General features: G+C 37.3%; 2 protein-coding genes across 4 annotated transcripts in view; both read right to left on the bottom strand.

Moving 5' to 3' along the window:
• LOC110466917 (dihydrofolate reductase-like) overlaps window positions 1-9,750 on the bottom strand; it is a 30,531-nt gene extending 20,781 nt beyond the window's left edge. Inside the window, exon 1 of one of the 3 annotated variants that reach the window (XM_021523712.1) lies at window positions 9,670-9,750. The gene's annotated coding sequence lies outside the window, so the exon portion shown is untranslated. Of the gene's footprint in view, window positions 1-7,227; window positions 7,344-9,114; window positions 9,399-9,669 lie in introns of those variants that run through there. The other 2 variants (XM_021523714.1, XM_021523713.1) reach the window with 2 other exon arrangements.
• Window positions 9,751-17,635: 7,885 nt separating this feature from the next.
• On the bottom strand, window positions 17,636-26,572 carry LOC110466922 (dihydrofolate reductase-like). Its single transcript, XM_021523727.1, has 6 exons — window positions 26,225-26,572; window positions 25,094-25,143; window positions 24,159-24,264; window positions 22,405-22,531; window positions 21,555-21,670; window positions 17,636-17,731 (listed from the first exon to the last, which is right to left on the bottom strand). The coding sequence occupies exons 1-6, from the start codon at window positions 26,311-26,313 to the stop codon at window positions 17,650-17,652; spliced, it is 570 nt and encodes a 189-aa protein (XP_021379402.1). The 5' UTR covers window positions 26,314-26,572; the 3' UTR covers window positions 17,636-17,649.
• Between the last annotated feature and the right edge of the window lie 328 nt (window positions 26,573-26,900).

Below are 26,900 nucleotides of genomic sequence, written 5' to 3'. Positions count from 1 at the left end.
ACTCCAGATCTTGAAATTTACAGATAAAGGGGTTATACGCACCTGTCTCTTTTAATTGTTTGTTAATTAATTCAGAATATAAATATTTCATCTGTTTGCTCCCTTGCATCACCGTTGAGTCCTAGACTAACAAAACAACTGTATGATGTAATGCTATTCACTTGTTTGCATACTGTACAATTTAACAAAGCAGTTGCTCTTATGTTGTGGTGTTATTAATTTGTAACATTGTTTAATATGTTCTTTAATCCATTTATCAGCTAACAGGGCCCGAAGGGCCATGTGAGGTTGTGCCGTACTGCGGCGTCCGTCCGTCCGTCAATTTTTTATTTTATTTTGGATGACTTCCCCTGAAGAACTTGAGGACCTAGGGTCATGATATTTAGCCAGTAGGTACCTGGGATGGAGTTCTATAAACTTCCCTCATTAAAATGACCTTGACTTCCAAGGTCACAAAAATCAAATATGTTAAAAATTTCAAACAACAATATCCTAAGAACCAAGTTCCAAAAATATGGCCCAGAGTCATGAAATTTTGCCAGCAGGTACCTAGGATGAAGTGCTATAAAGTTCCTTCATCAAAATGAACTTGATCTAGTTTCAATGTCACAGGGGTCAAATATGGTAAAAACTTTAACAACAATATCCCAAGAACCATTTGGACTAGTCATGATGCTTGGGTATGCTATGTAGACCAGCTGTGTGAATCTGTTTTTGTTGACAGTAATGAGGTCAAAGGCCAACTTTAAGTGCTAGTTGGGGTCAAAGGTTAAAATGGGTTTAAAAGCTATAATAATATTCTTTTCAAGTTCCATAAGGCCCAGGATCATGATATATGGCCAGTAGGTACCTTGGATGGAATGTTATAAAATGTACTCCTCAAAATGACATTGACCTACTTTCAAGGTCACAGGGGTCAAACATGTTAAAAACTTAAATCTACAATATCCTAAGAACCATTTGGACTAGAGTCGTGATACTTGGGTATGTCATGCAAACCAGCAGTGCGTATTTTTTCCTGTATTAAAGTAATGAGGTCAAATGTCAGCTTTAATTGTTAGTCGGGGGTCAATGGTCAAATTTCAAAAAAAAATCTTCAGAACCGTTTAAGAGATGTTAAAATGTCTGGTGTTCTAGTTACCAAATTTTGTCTGAAGTTACCTATATGTCAGTTTCATGTAACGAAATAGACATGTGAGCGATACAGGCCCCCTGTGCCTCTTGTTGAATCTAGATTTTAGCACGCTTATATGTTTGTCCTAATGATCAGTTTATGTGTCGATGTTCTTTTAAAATGCTCTAACAATTTACAGAATTACTTTTCATGTATTATTTCCATGCTTAAAATTTCGACACTTTTACCAATGTGCTGTATACGTGTAAGTCAGGGGTCGAGAACAGAATAATGCCAGCTGTTACCAACTTCATGATCGAAAGCGACTTATGCGGGAACCCCTGCACCATTGGAAATGTGTATTTGTGTCCTCTACTTCGGGATAAAATCCTGACCAAAATATATCTGCTGCACCCATTGTAATATTTCGGATTCTTTCTACTTCTGTCTATCTTTTATTACCTAGCGCCTTGTCTGGCGATTCATCACCTTTGGCTTTTAGTGTAACGTTTGCCTAGGCGAGGAAGATGATGGGATATGTTCCCAGGCCGGAACATACTAAAGTCTTTTAAAATGATAGTTGTTATTATAATAATAATAATATCTTTTATTTATCCAGAGATACATATGTATACATGTCTAATTTACAATATATTTACAATATGACCCTGCATCAATATATTTACAGATATCACAGAAGAATACACATCAGCAACATGAAATACATTTGCATATTAAAATACAAATATATCAAACACAAATACTATACTTATTTAAAGAGTATATTGTTATATCATGAAGTAAGAACCAAACTAAAGTTCCGAGAAGAAATCCAGTAGGTATTTGCTTTTAAAAGCAGCACACCACACGCATTTCTAATATTTTCATTCAATCCATTCAATAAAACTGAACATGTGTACACAAATGAACGTTTAAAATAATTAGTTCTAGCAGTGGGAATATAAAACTTGTTGGAAGCTGATGACCTTGCATTCTAAAACTGATATCCCTGTCATAGGTAAACCCAATGTCATATTTTGTAATCCAGAACTGCTGTCCTAAAAATCACATTTTTTTGTTTATTGTTATCCCTTGCTTGACGTTGAGCATTAGGGTAATGGTAAGAACTGGTTCATCCTTTGTCAATATAATTCTAAATACTTATCCCCCCAATTCTATAGGGGATTACCGCATAAGTAGCCTCTTACAGTTACAGCATGCAGTGGATTACAGCAGGTATATATTTTTCACAATCTCAGAGCTTCAGGGATCGACAAGATCTAAAGATAATGTGCATATCTTATAATAAGCCTTTTATAGTAACTGTGGCCTTTGCCTTTGGTCCTTTTGAATTGCTTATATCGATACTTAGGACACGGAAGCCCCGTATAGACGACAGCGATAAGATAATGTTTTATATATCAATCTATTTGTATAGTTAAACCCATCATATACTATATACACATGTAACATCAGCAATTCAACATTATACCAGCATTTTATTTGAACTGTTATTCAATGGTTTTAAAAATAGAATGAATAAAGAAGTCTAAATAGCCATGTATTGATAACCATAATTGGAAAAACGTGAACTTTCAAAGACAAAAAAGAAACCTCGTTCCGTCGCGAGGCATACATTAGGTCTAACAGTGAGGTGATACTGGGGTAAAGTCAATATGAGCAAAATACTGATTTAGATTTTAAATATTTGTCCTATAGGTACGGAGTACTCGTATAGGTCGGGGAGCACGCGCTCTTATGGTTAGCCAATGAGATTGCTTGGTAAGTGATGACGTAATAAGGTAAGGAGGTTTAGGCATTCTAGCGCTTTGGTCAGCTTAGGAACGGACCACTGAATTTTGCTGATGGAGACAGATAACCCCGAGATGGCGGGCCAGCGCACGTTTTCACAGAGTGATATGTTAGATAAATTAGAAGAGATTATGACGTCCAAGCTGGAATCATTTAAGCAAGAAATTAACGAAACCCAGAGAGCTATTTCCGACGTTCAATTATCTAAAATGTCGGAAATATCGCCGTACCAATTTAAGAAGAAAGGAAACGAGGAACAGTTCAAAGTAAATGCAAAGATAGAACACAAGTTACAGGAGGCACAGTCTGCGTTGCAGGAAAACCCGTCAAACAACGTATACAGGGAGAGGGCCAGCACGAAAATTGCCGAGGGTATGGACATTTTGAAACATAGACAGAAGTTAATTAGGTTAGCCGACTCCTCTGAAACGGGATGGAGAGTAGTAGAGGAGTACGAGACGAATGCTTTGGCGGAGGATTCCGAGGATGAGAAACGGATTTCGAGAGCGGAAGCACGGGCTCAACGGAAAATGAAAAATCAGAGAGCTGTACGTCAAAGGAGATATTTTCTCTATGGCGCCCCCGAGAAGACACCTACACAGAGCCAGCCTGGGACAGCAGAGGCGACGACGACGACAGGCACGACCAGACGTCCTGGAACATGTTTTGCGTGTGGGAAGCCCGGTCATTGGAGGATAGACTGTATGCAGAAAGGCCCAAATAAGATAAGTAAAAATTTTGGTTGTATGGAAGCACGTATGTCAGTGAGAAACGTATTCGTATCAGTTAAGGGAATGTTGGACAATTCACGTGATTTTGTTTTGGCTGGTAACGGTCCGGTGAACAAATTTACTAGAGTAGTAGGGTCAGGTGCTCGAGGTTCAATCCCAGGTACGGAGGTCAGGTCACCGGTAGGAATGTTGCTTAAAGCATTGAATGAATGGGAGAGTATTCCCGTTTGTCGGAATGTTTTAGACGTGATACAGGAGGGTTATAAGTTGCCTTTGTTTTCGTTGCCGGAAAACATTGTGATGAGAAATAATAAATCTGCAAGGGATAACGGAGATTTTGTTTTGAATGAAATAGAGGCTTTACTCTTGAAAGGGTGTGTAGAGGAAGTTGACAATGCTCCCAGGGTGGTAAATCCATTGACTGTGGCAGGTAACAAAGAGAAGTTACGTCTAGTGCTTGATTGTAGACACGTGAATCCCTGTTTGTACAAATTCAAGTGTAAGTACGAGGACTCAGCGGTAGCATTAGACATGTTCAGGAAAGGTGATTGGGTATTTACGTTCGATCTCAAGTCAGCTTACCATCATATAGAGATTTTTTCGGAACATAGAACTTACCTCGGTTTTTCGTGGGTTATCGAAGGAAGAGTTCGCTATTTTGTTTTCAACGTACTACCATTCGGTCTTTCTACTGCAGGGTATATTTTTACGGAAGCTGGAGCCGAAATACACAGTAGGGCTGTGAGGTCGGATCTACAGAGATTTGGTTTTCTTATAGCGGAACAAAAGTGTAGCTGGGTGCCAAGTCAGGAGGCGGTTTGGTTAGGATTACGTTGGTCCTTTTCTGAAGGGAGGGTTTACGTACCCGACAGTAAGGTACAGAGGCTGAGATCGGCTTTACAAGCTTTGCTGGATGGCATTTCGGATGCACGGTGTGCGTTGACTGCAAGGCATCTTGCAGGATTAGTTGGTTAGATTATTGCTATGAAAGTAGCCATGGGCTCGGTAGGTAGGATGATGACGAGGCATATGTACGCCTGTGTGTTGACAAAGGTTAGTTGAGATTCGAAAGTATTCATTACAAATGAAGCGTTAGACGAAGTGAGGTTCTGGTATACAAAAATGGAAAGTTTGAACGGTTCTTTGATAGATAAGACGTACAGGAATGATTTTGTGGTATATAGTGACGCATCGGCAACGGGTTATGGAGGGTACATACTATATGTTGATAACAGTGAGGTAATTGGTGAATGGACTGAGGCCGAGAGCAAAGAGAGCTCGACTTGAAGAGAGCTAGAGGCTGTATTAAGAATGTTGTTACATTACAACGACTGCCTGGTAGGGCAACGTCTGGTAGGGCGCAAAGTGCTGTGGTATACTGACAGTCAGAATGTGGCTAAAATTATGGTAAACGGAAGCACAGTAACCACATTGAATGATAAGGCGGTGAGGATAAGAGAGGTCTGTTGTAGAAAAAGGCTGGAGGTAGTACCAGCATGGGTAATCAGTTGGCCGATAAATACAGTAGGGCTACAGATAGTGATGACTGGTCTATACAGGACAGTTTATTCAATGACCTGAACAAGAGATGGGGTGAATTTACTGTTGATAGATTTGCAAGTGACAAAAACGCAAAATGTGCAGTTTTCAATTCGAGGTGGTGGTGTCCGGGAACAGGAGGTATAGATGGTCTGAGTCAGGTATGGGCTAGGCAGAATAATTGGCTAGTCCCACCGCCTGGTTTGATACCTAGGGTTATCAGAAAAGTGATGGACGAGAAAGCCATGGGTACCCTGATGGTGCCATATTGGACTTCTGCTCCCTACTGGCCAGTAATTGCTCCAAGGGGAAATAAGTATGCTTTTTTCGTTAAATAACACTTACTAATTCATTCCGGCAGCGTTTTGGCCGGGAAAGGGAAGAACGGTATTTTCGGAAAAAATGGGGGTCCGCCCATTGTGGCATTAAGGCTGAGGTTTTGATCCTAATTGTTTTGTCATTTCAGGTGTCGGGCTACTCTCAAACATAGACGAAGAAATACGGCGTACAGGTCAGCAAACGGCTCGGGCAAGCATGTTGACTAAGAGAATGGCGGGCTACATTTTAAACTCGAGGAGCGACAATACGGTGGTAAAATATTACAGGGCTTTCAAAAAGTGGGAGGATTTCATAAAGCAGGACGGAGGGTGTTCACTTCCAGCTCAGCCCATACAGGTGGCGCTGTACTTGACACACATTTTGGATGTGGGTGGTTCATACACTAACAGTGTTGTGTCATCGGCTGTGTACGGAATTAAGTGGGCTCATTCTATTAACGCTTTCGACGATCCTACGGAGAATGGTTTTGTAAGAAACATGTTGGAGGCCGCAAAACGACAAGTACGGGCACCCAGGATAAAGAAGGACTGCGTATCGGCTGATATGCTTATCAAATTATGCGATAGCCATAAAGACTCTAGGGACATTACTGTGGTGAGAGATTTGGCGATGATTGTTCTGTGTTTTGCTGGTTTTCTAAGGTACAATGAGTTGAGCGAGTTAAGATGTGAGGATGTATCGTTTCACGGGTCGTGCTTAAAGCTAATTATTAGAAAATCTAAAACCGATCAGTACAGGCTAGGGAATGAGGTAATCATCGCAAGAGGTAAAACATCAGCATGTCCTTATTTGATGCTGGAAAAAATTATGGATTTGTCTGGAGCAACGGTAAGTTCAAATGATTATTTGTTCAAACCATTAGTCCGTGGAAAGGCCGGGTGTAAGCAGATAGGTAAGCAGAAACCATTAAGTTATACGAGGGCAAGAGAATATGTTGTCAAAAGGTTGCAGGAGGTAGGTAGTGGTTTGAATTTAGGGTTACATTCTCTGAGGGCAGGTGGCGCTACAGAAGCGGCAAATAGTAATGTAAACGAAAGGTGCTGGAAGAGGCATGGGAGATTGAGAAGCGATGTTGCTAAGGATGGGTATGTGGCCGATTCGCTTCAGCATAGATTGCAGGTTACCCAGCAGTTGGGCTTGTTGGTATATGAGGCTAATATCTATTGCATATTATGTACTTGTACACTGAGTAGTTAGGCTCGTACAAGTTAGGTAACAGTCAGGTTTGTGAGTATTTGTTTAAGTACGAGTTGTTATTGGTTTTTTTTATTATGATTCCACCAGGTTTTTTGTATAGTTTTAGCATATAATCATTAATCAGTCCCGTTCTTTTGTAATCTAAAGGCAGAGCAGCTAACTGCATATAAGGAGTTTGAATGGATGTATGCCGTGTTTAGATTGTTTGTTCAGAAATCCCAGCAAGATGAACCTTAAGCTTTGGGCTGGTGCACCTCCTGTCACCTCCGGGTTTTCAGGTTGGGTGGATCACTTGGTTTTTATTCAGATAAACACGGTTTGAGAGGGGCAGATTGATGAGTGAGTCGGCTTGTAGGAATATGTCTTTGTGAAATTTTGAAAATATATAACGCCGACTTTGCCGTTCCTAAAGGCAGAGCAGCTAACTGCATATAAGGAGTTAGTTGTTTATTACATATGATGAGTATATAGAGGACATAGATTTACATACGATACCTGTAGGTAATCCACTGCTGGTCTCGTCACAGCTCAGGTGCACCCGGCATCTTGTTCAATATGTCTACGCTATGAGTATGCACTACTACACTCGGTTTTTATCACGTGTGGATTATGGCTATATGCCATATCAACACCCTGTTATAGACCAATATGATCAATAACATAACACTGAACAAGAGACACATAAGACCTGTATCGCCCACCGGTTTCAGGTAACGTAACAGATGAGTTTTACCTGAAAGATCGTTAACAATAGGACTGTGTTATTTGTATGTTACGATCCAAATGAGGTATTGGAAAAGTATAATTGTCTCGTCGCCACGAAGTGGAAGCGATACTAAGGTGTTGCTTTTCCGGCGACGGCGGTGTCAACATTAAGTTTTTGCGTTTAAGTTAGTTTCTCTGAAAGTATAAGTGCTACATCAACCAAACTTGGACCCTGGAGGCATCTTAGGTAGTACATGCACCTCAACCCTATTGAGGGGCATAGGCGAGACATATCAATCCGAAAGGCTTGTTAAATGTTCGAAGTAAACCATCTATAGATCCGAGAGAGTGTGACTAACTAGAGAGAATGTGACATGACCGACAGAAATGATAGTAACACATTATTACGGATAGCAGCTGTTGTCCGCGATTCGAATGGAATATTTCACAGAGATATGGCTTAGGGAGGATACATGTTGTAACATCGACCAAAATATAGGCAGGTACAACAGACATTAGGGACGATAGATGTTGTAACATCGATCAACATATAGGAAGGCACAACATACAGTAGGGATGATAGATGTTGTAATTTTTAAATCGACCTACATATAGGCAGACACAACAGACATTAGGGACGATAGATGTTGTAACATAGACCAACATATGGGCAGGCACAACAGACTATAGAAAGGATAGACGTTGTAATATCGACCAACATATAGAAAGGCACAACAGACTGAAGGGACGATAGGTGTTGTAACATCGACCAACAAATAATAAGGCACTACAGACTGTAGGGAGATATATGTTGTAATATCGACCAACATATAGGCAGGCACGACAGACTGTAGGGACGATAGATGTTGTAACATCGACCAACATATAGGCAGGCACGACACACTGTGACGATAGATAGGATGATAACGGTAAACTGTATACAAATACATGTGTAATACACGTATACATGTATAGCGATTTGCTATAAACAAGAGACGCAAGTTAGGTTAAATCTGAATCACGGCCCGAGAGCGGCACATATTGACACAGAAACGACCTAGGGAGAATGACTGACGACGGCTCCCTGACATTCAGACCGCAGTAAGAACTGAGAGCGAGTGAGAACCAACTCTACCAGCATTCGTCGTGTAACTCCTAATTTACATACATCTGGCCTTAGGTCGTGTAACTCCCGTTTTACATACATCTGGCGCTACGGATCTTGTTTACGTTCTCAATGAATGGCCTTGGCCACCTTTTGCTTCGTTTACCTATTATTCATTATCTGAATTAACAAGGAGCATAAGTGTTTCCTCTACGTTTGGACAAGGTAGTCTTCTCATATTTCTCATTGGTCACAAAGGTCAATAGAAACATTTGATTGGCTCAAATGACTCAAATTTAGGAAGTTTTGTACGTTATTTGATTAAAATTGACCCATGAAGTGGTAATATAATAATTACTCAAAAATATCTCGACCGATCTCCATGACGGGAAAGGTCACATTGGATTTCGAATCAGCACGAAAAAAATACAAGAACCTGTCCCCATTTTATGAACATTTCTTAATCGAATAAAATATATTTACATAAGTTATTCCATATTGTAAAGTCACGGGAAAAGATATTAAAGAAATTTCCTTTGTTCAAACTGATTGTTTCCACGAAAAAAACTTACGTCCAGAAATATTCGTGCAAAGGACCACGAGAGGTGATGAAATTTCACTGGTCTGTAGTCAAATACGGGTCATTTCTTGGTTGGTTATTCCCATCAAAAATACTGCCAGATAAACTCTGTCTGCAGAGGGAGCGCACTTTTCATCTATTTTGGTACGACTCCATACTTTAGATATTCGTTTGGCCTCGCAACAACCTTGTTGGTGACCCACATCACCCAACACAATGACACTAGCACGTTATCAAAACCTAACGGTAACGATTTTAAATACCTGTGTTATCGACTGACAAATCTTTATCTGACCCTATTGCAATGTCGCACTAAAGTAAAAACAACTTTTGTTTCACTACTGTAGACCGTAATGGACTTGACCAGATCAATGCATAGTAGAATTTACCCAATTTACATAGATATGAAAGGGTCAGTCAGGTCACAGCGCCCTATGCTCAACTAATGTGTATCAGAAGCGCTAACAGATTTCAACAATGTCATTATGCAATCATCTTTTTAAGTACGATAGTTTTGACACACAGCGAAAATAAAAGTACCACTTACCCTTCATGTAATAATACTATCCTCCTGACGGCTTGTTCTCGTTTCCCCACTTTTTAAAATAACATGGGGGGAAGAATGTTGTTAGAAGGATTATAGTCTGTTTCTAAGAAGTATGGGCAGTATTTACCTGTGTTTTACCTGTGTTTACCTGTGTTATTACTATGGTTAACCCTTCTATCTAAGGTGGTGTTTTATCATATCTAATTTAATAACACATTATACAAGCTTTTTAAGATTTGTAATGACAAATATTAAAATTTAAGTTATTCAAATATTAATCATATATATGATCAGTATTAAATATATCCATTGTGTAGTCCTTGTGCTGCTGATATGATGAGATGAAATGTGTTATTTCATTTTCTAGTACATTTACTTTAAACAACCTTCATTATTGTAACATTTAATAAGATGCCTACTTTACCTTGTACAAAATGTAAGAATGTTTAAGTTAATTAATCAGTTAATCAATCAAAATTCCTAGATGTTATAAGTATCTTATATTTATCATAAAAATCATTGAACATCTATAATTATCCAAGCTATCATTTCCATTCAAGTGAGCTAAAAGTGATCACGGCCTATGCTAATTACCGAGATGACGATGAGTATTACCATTAATTATTTAAGCACTCCTTGATTTGTCTCCAAGCTGATGATGGATATCCAAGCCAAATTGGTTATATATAGCAAACAATCATTCTGGGGAAGTCATATCCAACTGTACAGCTCAAGCAGTATTACATTGTTGAGAACAACAGAGGTGAGAGGACCTACTGGACCTGTGTTGATGCCACCTGCCCTGACACACCGACTACACTAAATGATATTCCAGTACGGTTTGGACAACGCCAGCACACCTATCCTTCTGATAATGCCAACGTCATCGCCAGAGAGATTATGAAGAAGAGGGTTCACCATGTACATCCAAACATCTTCACCATCATTAGAGTGTTCCAGGAGATTCAGGCAGCCAACGAGATCAACAGGATACAACGAGATGCAGGAGGAGTCAACAGACCATGCGAGAAACGATACCGAAACAGGAGCGCCTTGAGAACCAGACGATGGATCTTATGGGGTACGCCAATGCAGCATCACTTCTCTTACATTTGGGATAGATAACAACAAAAATGTGTGACTCTTGGCTGTTGGAGATATGATATAAATTTGAGGGGGGCCAATTTGTGATTTCTATTACTAAACTTTACTATTCTTAATATTTGAATATTGTTTATGTATTTGTATTGTGTGATTAGTAAATGTAATGTACAGTTTATATTGATAGATTTAACTTCTTAACATGTTTTGAAATGTAATGTTAAACTTGTCTTGTATTTGGTGGCCTAAACAGTGTAATATAAATTAATATGATAAATATGCATTTACGGTTGTATGTTAAAAAATTGTAATATAATTATAACTTTTACACAGAACAGATAAGTTACCTTGGGGGGGGGGGGGGGGTAAGTATGAAACAGACTATAATTGGTTTGCCATTTTCTTCCTAAATCAACACTTTCCTTTGTTATATAAAAAGTGGGGGAAACGAGAACACCCCCCTCCTGACCAACGACATGTTACGTAATAAATATCGTGAATTAGTTAAGAGTATATTGTATATGATTTAACCTCAGTATATATCTTCTATTCATCCATTTATATGTTGGCACATTCTCACAGATACTACAAGTTTCTAAATGCTAAGGATCCAAATAGCAGCCATGTGTTTCTGTTAAGTTTGTAGGTGTAGATACTTTGAAATGGCTAGAGATATGAAGCATGTTTAGCAGTTGAATTTGTAAATGAAGTATTGCCTAACACGGGCAGATACATATCTAACGTATTGCCTAACACGGGCAGATTTATATCTGAAGTATTGCCTAACACGGGCATATTTATATCTGAAGTATTGCCCAACACGGGCAGATATATATCTGAAGTATTGCCTAACACGGGCAGATTTATATCTGAAGTATTGCCGAACACGGGAGGATTTATATCTAAAGTATTGCCTTACACGGGCAGATTTATTTCTGAAGTATTGCCTAACACGGGCAAATTTATATCTAAAGTATGTCCTAACAAGGGAGAATTTATATCTAAAGTATTGCCTAACACAGGCAGATTTATATCTTAAGTATTGCCTAACATTTGCAGACTTATATCTAAAGTATTGCCTAACAAGGGCAGTTTTATATCTGAAGTATTGCTAAACACGGGCTGATTTATATCTAAAGTATTGCCCAACACGGGCAGATTTATATCTGAAGTATTGCCTTACACGGGCAGATTTATATCTGAAGTATTGCCCAACACGGGCAGATAAATATCTAAAGTATTGCCTAACACGGGCAGATACATATCTAAAGTATTGCCTAACACAGGCAGTTTTATATCTGAAGTATTGCCTAACACGGGCAGATTTATATCTGAAGTATTGACCAACACGGGCAGATATATATCTAAAGTATTGCCTTACACGGGCATATTTATATCTAAAGTATTGCCTAACACGGGCAGCTGAAGTCCATCTCTGTCAAGAACGATTCGTAGCATGGTCACGAGTGGGTATTTGTCTCCTTTCTATCTTCTCTCAAGTTCTATATACATTAAACTGCTTCACATTGAATTGGTCAGAACCCCAGTGGCTACTGGATTTGGCTACATTAAAAATCGACGTCTTGGCGTCTTGTGTTGCATTCATTCCTTACCGCTGCATTAATCAGAATAATGGTCATCTTTATTACGTCCAATAATTTTGACAAACTGCGAAAATAACAGCCACTCTTTCATACAATCAGAATATCGTTAAACCACGTTTAAATTGTTTAGATATCCTTAAAAGCAGAAACACCTGTTACATTTTGATCGATACCGTTCTTGGCCTATCCTGATACATCGTACATGTTTAACTTCTCAAATTTGAAAACGATGTTTTAATCATGCAGATATTGAATATTTTGCATTTATATTTTGGTATCGATTATTTTCAACACATCAACAGAGCTAGTGTGACCTACTACCCTCTACGTCCTTAAATGACCTTAACTGTTGATAGGACGTTAAGGTATTCCATACAGCATCATGTCAGTGTATATATTTTGTAATGGGCTCATAACTTTCCTCAAAATGAACAAGAGACCCATGGGCCTTAACGGTCACCTGATATATTTATACAGAGAGTTGATTTTGTTTTTAACATGAACAGAAATATTATGCAACGTGACAAAAAACCATAAAACCACCTTATTCAATATCTAGCATACAGATTTAAGACTAAAAAGTATTTGAAACTAGCACCTCTGATTCTAAACAAGGAAAATGAAGAAATTTTAGCACACTGACTCCTTTGGGCCCCAACCTACAGCCCTTGGGGGTAGGGCTGGCTCAAAATGTAATATTCAAAGTATCATTTGCCATTATAAACCATAATAAATTTTGCCGCCCTCCCCCTGGGGGCTTGGGACTAAACCGGCAACTATTTTTGTTGACCTTTGTCCATGGAAGGTTCCCGCAAAATTTCATTGAAATTGGTTCAGTGGTTTTGGAGAAGAAGTCGAAAATGTAAATTGTTTACGGACGCACGACGGACGAAAGGCGATCGCAATAGGTCACTTTAGACTTTGTCTCAGGTGACCTAATAAAGTGTGGAGATCGCTTCGTATAATCATGTCAATAATTATCTTTACAGAAATGATTTGTCGAAAATATTGTTGATTTTGTCTGAAAAGTAACTTTTTAATGCGGAATTTGAATTCCTGCGCCATATGTATGTAACTAGTCTTGTTGTTAATGCAAACCTTTTTATCATTTTTATACTTAGTTTTTACCGTCTACTTTCTTTCATTTTTTGCTTAGTGCTCTTATTTACGCATTGCATGATTTACTCAATGCTTGTCAAACCATTGTTTTAATTTATTCCATTTGTCCTGTACCTGCCAAGTTGTTTTAATTACTGCATGCTGTGATTTATGTTTTTTCTTGTTTTTGTGTGTATACACCTTGTAATATGCCTGTTGTTTTCAAAATTCGTACATGCAATATACATCCAAATCCTAGACGGCCCGGTGGTAATTTTCACACTTTGGGGCAGGCACAATTATGGACTAAGGCACCATGCATACCATATTTCGTCCCTATCCCTTCAATAGTTTACGAGAAACATAGTGCCGTGCACTACTTTAAATGGCTTCCTGGTAGGCACATAAAAACCATTGATAAACTCCAAAACTTTATTGATTGTTAAGATCAAAGGTCAAATATAGGTCACAGTGACCTACTTCTCATACTCTGTTCTCCTCCATCCACAGGACTTGCGGACCAAATTTTATTTTTACAAGATGAAATGATACTATATTTTACCGGTGATTAGCCCACACCTGGTAATAAGCCCAACCCCCTACTTTTCTTGAGTTTTCTATGCACAGGATGGGTGCCCAGTAATAAGCCCATCTCCCTACTTTTCTTGAGTTTTCTATGCACAGGATGGTTGCCCAGTAATAAGCCCATCTCTTTCCTAAAGTTCATCAGCGTCAGTATTTTTTGTATTGATGTACATCTTGCAACCAAACTGTTTAAAATTCCAGCAACTTTTTCAACAAATAACAAAGTTTTACTAGTTAAAATATGCAAATATATTAATATAGTAATAGAGAGAGTCCGTTCTCCTGGGTAAAACAGCACGTACTCTATCTTGAATGTACCAATTGTATATTTTCTTAATATCACATGTAAATTGTGATTTAAAAGAATAAAATCTTGTCTTGTCTTGTCTTGCAAAACAATAAGACAGCTAACCAGTAGCATGTGTGAAACATTTTCTGGTGATTAAAGGATTGGGACTTTGAATCCCATCTGTACTGTGTTGACACAGCATAAAAACTCAACTAGCATTTTAAACACTTAAAAGGAACATGGCAGGTGAAACAATTTGGTGACATTCGACCACTGACACTTCAATAAAAAAAGTTAAAAGGTTGGTTGCCACTGGTAATTTAATATCAGCTGGTATAGGAGATATGTTCCAGATAAACTTTCTAGAACAGGATACAGACGGACAGAAGGAGTGATGGACGGTGGGAAAACCCACAATCCTCATACAGCTGGGGACCAATTAAGGAAAAAGGCGGTAGCTTAATTGATTTGGTTTGGTTTGTGTTTTTAACAGCTTCATTATACACGCATGGTTATTTAAGGTTATGCCAGGTTTTGATGGTGGAGAACCCGTAGAAAAACCACTGATCTATGACCAGTACCATGCGACTGCCTCACGTGGCCTCCAACCTGTGACATAATGGCTACTATAAGTGTGACATACAGTTCTGGGTTACACTAGATGTTATGACAGGAGATCTGCTGACCGGTGTATATTTCCCTGTAACTTGTGATGGATATATTGAAGAAGCAAATGATTGTTGTACTTTTGTGGGACATGAAGCTGTAATATGGCAAAGCTAGTAGTTATATATAACATATTGGCTACATGTAGCTAGTAGCTATACATAACATATACAACATATTGGCTACATGTAGCTAGAAGCTATATACAACATATTGGCTACATGAAGCTAGGAGCTATACATAACATATACAACATATTGGCTACATGAAGCTTGTAGTTATATACAACATATTGGCTACATGTAGCTAGTAGCTATGCATAACATATTGACTACATGTAGCTAGTAGCTATATATAACAGATTGGCTACATGTAGCTAGTAGCTATACATAACATAATGACTACATGTAGCTAGTAGCTATATATAACAGATTGGCTACATGTAGCTAGTAGCTATACATAACATATACAACATATTGGCTACATGAAGCTTGTAGTTATATACAACATATTGGCTACATGTAGCTAGAAGCTATATATAACATATTGGCTACATGTAGCTATTAGCTATACATAACATATTGGCTACATGTAGCTAGTAGCTATACATAACATAATGACTACATGTAGCTAGTAGCTATATATAACATATTCGCTACATGTAGCTAGTAGCTATACATAACATATACAACATATCGGCTACATGTAGCTAGTAGCTATATACAACATATTGGCTACATGTAGCTAGTTGCTATATATAACATAACATGTTGGATACATGTAGCTAGTAGCTATACATAACATAATGACTACATGTAGCTAGTAGCTATATATAACATATTCGCTACATGTAGCTAGTAGCTATACATAACATAATGACTACATGTAGCTAGTAGCTATATATAACAGATTGGCTACATGTAGCTAGTAGCTATACATAACATATTGGCTACATGTAGCTAGTAGCCATATATAACATATTGGCTACATGTAGCTAGTCCATATACATAACATATTGGCTACATGTAGCTAGTATCTATACATAACAGATTGGCTACATGTAGCTAGTAGCTATACATAACATATACAACATATTGGCTACATGAAGCTAGTATCTATACATAACATATACAACATATTGGCTACATGAAGCTAGGAGCTATACATAACATATACAACATATTGGCTACATGTAGCTTGTAGCTATATACAACATATTGGCTACATGTAGCTAGTTGCTATATATAACATATTGTCTACATTTAGCTAGTAGCTATATATAACATATTGGCTAGCTAGTAGCTATATATAACACATTGGCTACATGTAGCTAGTAGCTATATATAACAGATTGGCTACATGTAGCTAGTAGCTATATACAACATATCGGCTACATGTAGCTAGTAGCTATATACAACATATCGGCTACATGTAGCTAGTAGCTATATACAACATATTGGCTACATGTAGCTAGTAGCTATATACAACATATTGGCTACATGAAGCTAGTAGCTATACATAACATATACAACATATTGGCTACATGAAGCTAGTAGTTATATACAACATATTGGCTACATGTAGCTAGTAGCTATATACAACATCCTCAACTTTGTGATTTTCCCATCGATCTAAAAAAGTTTTTTCTTATATTTGAGATCTCTGATTGAACTTTTAACATTGCTCGAGACTTTCCTCAACATTGAGAAGTTTCATACAAAGAGGCCTGGATGACACTCTCCTAAAAAACAACTAGAACTGTAAGCTAAAGGCTAACTAATACCCCCGCTCCTATATAAACCAGAACTGTGAACTAAAGGCTTACTAAGGCAAAACAATATAGTCTCCCACCAGTAACAAGTAATTCGCACAAAGGGGGAAAACTCCACCAAACAGGATTGAAATCCCAAATTAAAATGCCGGTGCACAACTACATAAAATAACGATCATTCATGCAAAGTTTCAATGAAATCCACCAGTTAGTTAAGGAGGTGTTGCACGGACAAGTTACTGTGGACAGATAGGGTGATTAACAATAGGATGTATAATAACTATATTGATAAAGAGGTTATCCCAGTAAAACATAAACCCAGCCCAGGACTCCTGGTTTGTTCAGAGGCACCACAAGTATAATTCAACAATTTGCATAGAACAAGCTGGAATTCTGACCATGGCTAAAAGTGATTTATTTTGGATTCTGGATTGATAGGTAGACACAGGAATTGACCTTTTATAATAAACTGTATACCGGGAAACGTTTTCTGCAGTTTGACTTATTCACCCCTTAAGACACATTTGAACTCCATTTCAAAAGTTTGAATAGTCCCTTATCAAATATCGGGGGTGAAGGAGTTAATTTTCGTTTGTGTTGCCCTCCGTTAAGATAACATCATATATAAGCAAACTACAAAATAAAAATAGAAATGAAATGTGAAGGGCTAAATTAATTGACACTGGGCGAAAATTGATTTCACGAACGAAGGGCAAAAGTTTAACTGGGTGAAGATTTCCAGATATACAGTAACACAACATACAAGTAGTGCCAGGGTAATAAGGTCGATATAGACAGATTCCACTGTGTGAGGGACAGAAGTGAGGATAAAAGCACACCACAACACCAAGGTCAAAGCTCACACTTTAATTATCTACCTTATCATACACTTCAAACTCAAAACCAATGCCATTCTCCGTAAACCGCCCCGCTGGTACATCTTCACAGCTGTAAAATACAAAACAACACATATATGTATACTTACATATATGAACTTATATTACAAACACTTACAAAACACGTATATGTCTATACTTACAAAACACTTGTAAATATAAACTTACAAAACACCTATATATCTGAACTTACAAAACACTTATATAGTCTATACTTACAAAACACTTGTATGTCTATACTTACAAAACACTTGTAAATATAAACTAACAAAACACCTATATATCTGAACTTACAAAACACTTGTATGTCTATACTTACCTAACACTTGTAAATATAAACTTACAAAACACCTATATATCTGAACTTACAAAACACTTATATATGTCTATACTTACAAAGCACCTGTCTATACTTACAAAACACTTATATGTCTAACTTACAAAACACTACTTATATGTCTATACTTACAAAACACTTGTAAATATAAACTTACAAAACACTTATATATCTTTACTATCAATTACTCTCCCTATAGTTTTTCAAAAATCTTAACACTTTGTAATGGCAAAGGGCACTAACAAGATAAGTGATGTATTACCATTGTCACTATTGGGAAATAGTCGTTTTAAAATGGAATTTCAAAAAAAATCTCAGAATTGTTGTGTTCAAAATGTTAATGCTTGAAAATAGAAATTAAATTTGAAAACAAACAAGAGGCCCAGAGGGCCTGTATCGCTCACCTGAATATGTTTTAAATAATTGGTATGAAATAAAGATATAGCACTCCATGGTAGGTGCTGTTAGTACATATGAAATTTCAGAAAGATCCATCCAGTACTCTAGATACAGTGAGAACAAACTTCAAACAGAGCGCCACCCCTATGCTCCTAGGGGGGGTCATACCCACCAATTATACAAAATTGAGACCCCTTTGTTCAAGGATGCTCCAGACTAAATATGGAAAAAATCGCTTAATCTCGATGGTCGAAGAAGGATTTAAAAGGTTTTACCTCTATTTCTCCTATTGGCCCCCGTCCTTCTGCCCCCGGGGAGACCACACCCACTGCATATACAAAATTGAGACCCCTTGGTTCAAGGATGCTCCAGACTAAATTAGGATAAAATCCCTCAATCCATATGGTAGATGAAGGATTATAAAGGGTTTACTTCTATTTCCCCTATTGGGCCCCGCCTCTCTGTCTCCAGGGGGGTTAGACACGCCGTTTATACAAAATTGGTTTCCCTTTACCCAAGGATGCTCCACACCAAATATGGACCAAATCCTTTCATTCCTACAGAAGAAGAGGGATTTTAAAGAATAATTTGCTATGTTTCCCCTATTGGGCCCCACCTCCCAGGCCCCTGGAGGGCCAGACCCATGGTTTATACAAAATTGGTTCCCCTTCATCCAAGGATGCTTCAGACCAAATATGGAACAAATCCTTGCATTCCTACAGAAGAAGGATTTTAAAGAATTGGCTATATTTCCCCTATTGGGCCCCGCCCCTCAGGTCCCAGGGGGGCAACACCCACCGTTTATACAAAATTGGTTCCCCTTCATCCAAGGATGCTTCAGACCAAATATGGAACAAATCCTTGCATTCCTACAGAAGAAGGATTTTAAAGAATTTGCTATATTTCCCCTATTGGGCCCGCCCCCCCAACCCCCAGGGGGGCCACACCCACCATTTATACAAAATTGAGTCCCCTTGGCCCAAGGATGCTCCAGACTAAATTAGGATAAAATCCTTTAATCCCTACGGTAGAAGAAGGATTTTCAAGGTTTTACCTCTATTTCCCCTCTTGGGCCCCGCCCCTCTGCCCCCAGGGGGGCCACACCCACCGATTATACAAAATTGAGTCCCCTTGGCCTAAGGATACTCTAGACCAAATTTAGTCAAAATCTACTTGGCCGTTCAGGACAAGTAGCGTTTTAAAGGAAATGTTGACGGACGGACGACGGACGCTGCGGTACCATGGTCCTACAGACCAGGTGAGCTAAAAAAAACTGCAGGAGTCAAATTGGGAACCTTTACATTATATTGTAATCAATATTGCCATACAAATTAATTATACAAGCACAGAATCAAAATGAGTGTCCAATTTATGGACCGCAAAGCGTATGAAAAACTTGACAAGGGAAGTAACTTTAAGACAGAAAAACTCCTTTTGGTGGCTTCACCTTCGATATAAAAGGGAGACTACTCTAAGTCAAAAACACTCGGAGAGGAACTCTTCTATTTTTCCGCAATTATAATTGATGCAGTGATACCTTTGACCTTAACCCTTTCACCACTGTAGACCATAATAGACTCATCCCTATCAATGCATGGAAGAGTTTAACAAAGTTACATAGGGGTGAAAGGGTTAAGGAGTAAAAAGGAGTACTTATACTTGTGCTTTGAAATACAGTACCTACAAGGTATCGTACACAATATCAATACAGTATTATTTGACGATGTATACATGTTAACATTTCAAAGAAACAAACAATTCAGTAATTGAAAATTTAATACTTTCGTATTAAAATTCATTAAACTCGCAACTGACATTTATGTCAAGTATCAGACACAATTTTATTGTAATATCATTTGACGATGTATTATTCAAACGCATCATGGTACCTTTTACCTTAACCCTTTCAACACTGTGGTAATATATGTCATTAGTTACAAAAAGCTTAGTTAATTAATTAGTAAATTTCTTGGATAAACCAGGTTTGTAAGCTTCACCGATGGACAGGTTCTAAGGTGCTTTATTACAATTAAAATTGTACCTTTCCTATATTGGTCTCCATTGTGAATTTTATTACCCCAGACCACCCATTCCCCCCTGGGGAAGGGGTAGAGTTTACTATAGTTTATGTAGAATATTAAAACTTTTGGGTATAGTTTGCTTACTTTGGGTGAAAAATAATTCAAACTTGGTTGGAATTATCATCATGTGATTGCAGTTTGATGATATGAAATTTAATACCCTGAGGGGCTAGGCCAACAAAAGGGGTCAATGATGGCAAGGTCCCAAAGTGTTTTATCAAAATTGTGAATTTTGTTAAATCTAGATCACCCATTCCACCCCCCCCCCCCCCCCCCCCCCTTTTTTTTTTTTTTTTTTTTTTTTNTTGTTTATATTAGGAATTAACTCTGTTATATATATTTCAGTAGAAAATAATTAAAACAGTTTGATGATATGAAAATTATAAATGACTCCCCTCCCGCTTGGGAGTCTAAGGGACAGGGTCAAAATGTTAGAATCAATTCCTCTTAAAGGATGGAAAGATCCTACAGTGCTTTTTTATTTTTGAATACATCACCACAACAAATGACATATTTGTACAGGTGACCGTGAAGTCCCATTGACTTTTTTTTAAATTGTTTTTGATAGATTATATACATATTGTGTATAATGTTTGTGCTATACATTTATAGACAATCATCTGTTAGTTAAGAAGCGGGAACAGATTATAAATATTGTAAAGCAGTTATTTAGTTACTTTAACAAATATTTTATTAATACCTGACCTGTTTCTTCCAAAACCACAACAGGTTCAAATCATTTTATAACTTACTTTTGTAGGTATTTTTCTAATATATTAATCCTTTCACCACTGTAGACCAAAATGGACTCATCCTGATCAATGCATGGTAGAGTCTACTAAAGTTACATAGGGTGAAAGGGTTAAGAAAGAGATACTAAATGTTATTGGGATCAAATATAACATGTTTACCTGTTACATTTAATGGAACTGAAACCAGATTTCAAAGAAATTGAACGAAAACTAATAGATTAGTTGTCATGACAAAAACATTTCTTCACAGATTTTGGCTATGATGAAGCACAGCAGGTTCCAATCCCTGTTTAAAATACAACTTACTTTTGTAATTTTATGAATTTGTCTGTATTAATTTCTGGGAAAAATGTATCACAGTCAAAGTCAGCAAGCACTCTGGTCAGGTATATACGGCACGGACCGGCGAAGTCCATGGCTTCCTGATCAAACAAAACAAAACATCTTACTGTACAATCCTCTCAAAATCATGTATTAATTATCAAACGACAATACAATAATTTGAGACATACAATACAGCAATAATTTAGACCATAGGACCATCAGCAAATCTACTTTTACAACAACCCTTCAATTTTAAAGTGAGGGGTACTTTTCCAATGTTATTTGGATGTCTCACAGAATTATCAATTTACTTGGAATTAGCCTAAATTGGTCAATCATAATTACATCAACCAAAATTGACCCCTGTGATGTAGAGAAAATGTATATAGACTTATTTATTTTACAACTATTATAAAACAAGTTAAATAAACTAATGTTAATCACTGTTTTGATAAAAATCCATCTTGTAGACTGGACAAAATTTTGCGAGGTACTAAAGGGACATAACTCTATATATGTAGAAACAAAATGTTAGGGATTAGTGAAGAAAATTAGCAGGACATCCTGGATTCAAGAATCCCACTGTAACTTTGTTGTGGAGGGTGTATTTACAATTAACAAGATAGAACAATATAGATAGAAATACTGTTTAGGCTACAACCCAATTATCATGAACCTTTTGGTTAATCAGAGGAAATTGTTTAATGTTTGAACACATCAGAAGCTCTCTAAGGGAAGATGATGGTCATTTAGTTTCAGCAACACCTACAACTATAGCTACCCTCATTTCTGAGAGCTGATAGAAGAAACCTATCATTTTGTTTGGACTTACCTTGTAGACAGAGCTGCCCCCTATAATGTATACAGAAGACACCTTGTCTGCCAGGTTTCCATTTTCTGTTACCATGGAAACAGCCTCCTCTAAACTTCTGGCCATATATGTACCAGTTGGCGTTTCTCTGGAAAATATTTGAAGGATTTATAAACCAAGTAAACCGTTCAAATAATTTCATGATAAAGCTTTTTCATTTTCAGAAAACTTATTGCAAATATTTGCTCTTTATAAACTATTAAAAAGTAATTTTGTATCCCCTGCAAAAAGGAATCAGAGACCTCCTGATCATTATCTTAGGAGTTTACAAGAAATTGCCATTAATATAATCTTAAAGAGAATATTCCCGCTTACTTGATCCACAATAACTACATTTTAAAATATCTTGATTTATTTCACAAAGGATCTTGGCACCCACCATCGAAGATCTAAATTGGTCCTATGTAAGTTTAATGTTTTCTTTTCTCTTCTATCTGCTGGACTGAATCATGTCAACACTATCATTACTTTCGATCAAACTTCATACTGCTGTGTATGACATTGTCGTTTTAAAGTGAGGGTGTTGTATGACCTATATACAAGATATATATATATATTTATAGTAATAAATATTTAACAAGAGATTCTGATATCTGACAGTCGTGTTATCTTTTGTTCAAGCTAATTGAAGTTCAAAATGAAACAATGCAGGTTTACCCTTATTTAGGGACAGGAAGGTGCTCTTAACTCATGTAATTTGAGAATAGCTGTACTTAACTTTCTGAGAAAAAGCTACAACAATCTTCAAAAGCCATATTCAACATGTCTGCCTAAATTAAACAGGCAAATCGAAGGACCAAAGGGAACATACATATAAAATTTGAGAGATGTCTGTCAAGTACGTACTTCTTGAGAAGTAGTGATAACAAATTTGAACAGTCAAAATTTATGATGAAATTTGACAAAGATCTGTCAATTCATTCTTAAGAAATAGCGATGAACTTAAACTGTCAGAATCCAAACTGGCTGCCTGGCGGCCATTATGTTTTTATGATCAGTCTCAAAAAGAAACATATAAAACTATAAGGACCCAGGGATTTGAAAAAGATGCTAGATCCAACATGTACTTTTTGAGATAAAGCAATTACAAGAATCAAGGAGGGACGATGGACATGGACCTTGAAAGATGGATGGACCATGGAGAAAGAGCAATTTAAACATTCCGACATCTGATGACAGAGGGCTAAATATTTAATAACATTGTCTACGGAGAATTCTTGAAAAACATTTTGCACAAAATCCATCACACAACTTTATCATCTCATATTGGTCTACTTCTTCAGTTTTACAAGAAAATAGATTACTTTACTGTTATCAAAACAGTCTACTGCAATACAACTTGATGCAAGCTGAGATAATGGACATTTTCTACAATACTGGTTTTACTGTTTTATTTTGTGATGTTCAGATTTCAACATCCACTGATGCAGGATCATATGAAGACAGAACCCGAGTACCATGTTCATGTTTTATTAACAGCTATGGTCATTAAGGATGGCCAGGTTTTGCCAGTACCTAGGGAGACACCACCAGAAAGAAATCGGTCAAAAAAAGAAAGAAAGAAGATCTATGAATGTCCCAAGTGTTGGACAGGAGGAAGCTGATTAATTTTGGTTTCTTTAAAGTGAAGGGACGTAACTGGTTGGTGGAGGAAAAAAATACCAATCGCTAGGCTGTTACTCCACAACAACGATGAACAATTTTCCGTTTCTTACGTCATTGTCCTACTCAAAATAATGTTGATCCTCTTTGGAAGAGGTCGAAACCTCTCCGGGATGGACGTCCAGGTCTTCCTTCCCATTATCAACACATTTGTCTTATCTGCAAGATAAATCAAGATTTCAATCAAGATCAATGATAACTGTACTTAAAAGTACTTGAAAATTGTAGAATGTCACCAAATTTACACCAATTATGGAAATTAAACTACCTTTATTTATTTTACAATAATTATGAAACAAGTTGGTTCAATCTTTATTATAATCACTCCTGTTGGCCCGAATGTTAGTGCGCAGAGGGTCTAAATGTTAGAAGAAACCAGAGTACCTAGAGAAAACCCAGGTAGTCGAACAGGTGATTCCACTATATATCCATGGATACATTTTCACATTCAATCAGAGTATCAAATGAAAGACTGCAAATACGTTATCAACTGCACCACCAGACTACCCAAACTTTGACATAAAATCTGGATTCGTATCTATTGTTTGATAAATCTTCATTTTATATAATACCTATTGACTTCTACGACTCACCGCTCAACCACCAGTCTTCAGTTTAGTCATTACTGATACTTGTCAAAGCAAACATTCTGAGCTTAATGTCAAATTTTCTCTGGACAAATGGTGGCAGTATATCAAGGTTTAACTTCAATATGAAGCTATTGCCAAATTGAATGTGACATTTCCATGAAGCACGCTATTATTGCTTCATGTTTAATTTGTCACATTCCTATTGGCATTCATATTGACTATGAATGGCAACTGCAAGCTGTTCTATGCTTTTATTTATCATTTTTTTTTAAATATATTTTATTCAACAAAGTTAAAACTGGGGAATTAAAAGTGACAGATCGCAATATTCTGTGAAACTAAAATGAAAAAAGTCTTTGAGCAGAGAAGTTTGATCAAGTGTGATTAATAAAATATACCTGGGTTTTTTGATTCCGTTGTTATCCTTTTAAAAACTTCTATGTCCTTTCTGTAACAAATGGAAAGAACAACATTAGTTGGTGAACATTTAAAAAATATCGAATCAATGTTACCAATGAAATGGGGTGATTTTGCCGATGATTTAGTTTACCTTAGATTTCCAAATCTTAACATAAATTTGATTTAATTCAGTTTAAATATTTGAACTGTTTTGTTTATACATCAAAATTATAAAACAAATGCAAGATTATTACTACAGCAGAACTGGACTAGGTCAATCACCGACGACCAGGCAGTTCAATTTGTTAATATAAAGCAACCGTCTAGAGTTTAGAGGGTCCCAGGTTCGAAACCTGGTCTAGCCGTACATTTCTGATCCTTCTCCTCTTACATTTGGTGCCCAAATAATAAAACCATGGCAGCAGTATAAGGTCTTGTGTGTCTTGGGGGTTGTAGATTTCGTTAAGTTTGAAGGAATGTAGTGGAACTGGACTAGGGTGGGTCGCCAGTGACCAGGTAGCTCAATTGGTTAGAGTGTCCGTCTAGAGTTTGAAGGGTCCAATTTCAAATCCAAGTCTGGCCGTTGCTTTTCTCTTACTTAGTGACATTACTAATATAAGCTAATAGGACGTTAAACAAAATTAAATCAAACCAAACCTGAATAAACCTTGTCAAAGTGATCTTTACCCGACAGGTGACCTTACTTTCCCATTTAAGGTCCTTTGCATTGATTTAATCCTAGCTAGTTTTTGCCTTTTTTGGTGTAGGTGAGGGCGAGCAATATGCTAAAGGTAGCCCGAGTTTCCTCTGGCACTGACACCAGACTTTAGACATTTTCAGGATTTTGACAGAGTAGGACATCTACCTGTCAAAATGTCCAAGTCTGGTGTCAGGGACAGAGGGAACTCGGGCTAGTGTTCTGACATGATTGACTATTCGTTACGAAATCTGGGATACAGTGTATCCATAGGTGCCTATCGCGAAATGAAGAACCGTTTTATCAGTGAGGCATGAGACTTTCTTCGGACTCGTTTTATTGTGAACATAAATCAATAACTTTACTTTTCAACACGACGTTATTTTGTTGAATAGATTAAGCATTATATGTATATACATAAGATTACACCCACTTTAGTCGCCATGGCAGCGAGCCGCCGATACCTATCCCTCGATTGTTACACGCTGCAACCACCAAATTCAGCTTCGCTTTTGCCGGCATTATGTCACTCGGAACTGTTCGGGTGATTCGTAGGCCTATCTTGCAAACGACGGGGTTTTTTTCCTGTGGAACTTCTAAATCGTATTTTTTCCTCCAACATGCATTTCACAGGTTTTCAATTCAGAGTCAACTACATAAAATTATGTCCGTTAAAGTATATTTCCTCCGGTAACCTGTTCTATATCCGTGATATATATATTATTTTATTATATCTCCCGCTTGTTTCGGGGTCTTTGCGCCAATCGGGTCTTGCATTGACAACAAGAGTCTGGTTGCCGCAGATTCAGGTGAGGACAAAACCCGGAATGACACTCGGCCGTGAAGAGAATTTTTATGATTTTTTGTTAGTTATAAGGCCATATCTCCCATAATACACAATGTATTTTCGTTCATAGAACAACATAGGGAAGATAATTTTATACTCGTTACACTGTATTAGTTATGATTAGCAATATTTAAGGTTAAAAGTGATAATTGTGGCCGGAATGAACCACTTTGAAAATAAAAAGGCAATACATGTACTTTCAACTGTTTTCGTATAAGTACACATATCTCGAATAATACTGGATCGATTTTTATTCGAATAC

The sequence above is a fragment of the Mizuhopecten yessoensis genome, unplaced genomic scaffold (assembly GCF_002113885.1).
Source record: "Mizuhopecten yessoensis strain PY_sf001 unplaced genomic scaffold, ASM211388v2 scaffold11147, whole genome shotgun sequence".
In the NCBI taxonomy this organism is placed as follows: Eukaryota; Metazoa; Mollusca; class Bivalvia; order Pectinida; family Pectinidae; genus Mizuhopecten; species Mizuhopecten yessoensis.
This window is presented reverse-complemented; position numbering and strand designations above follow the sequence as displayed.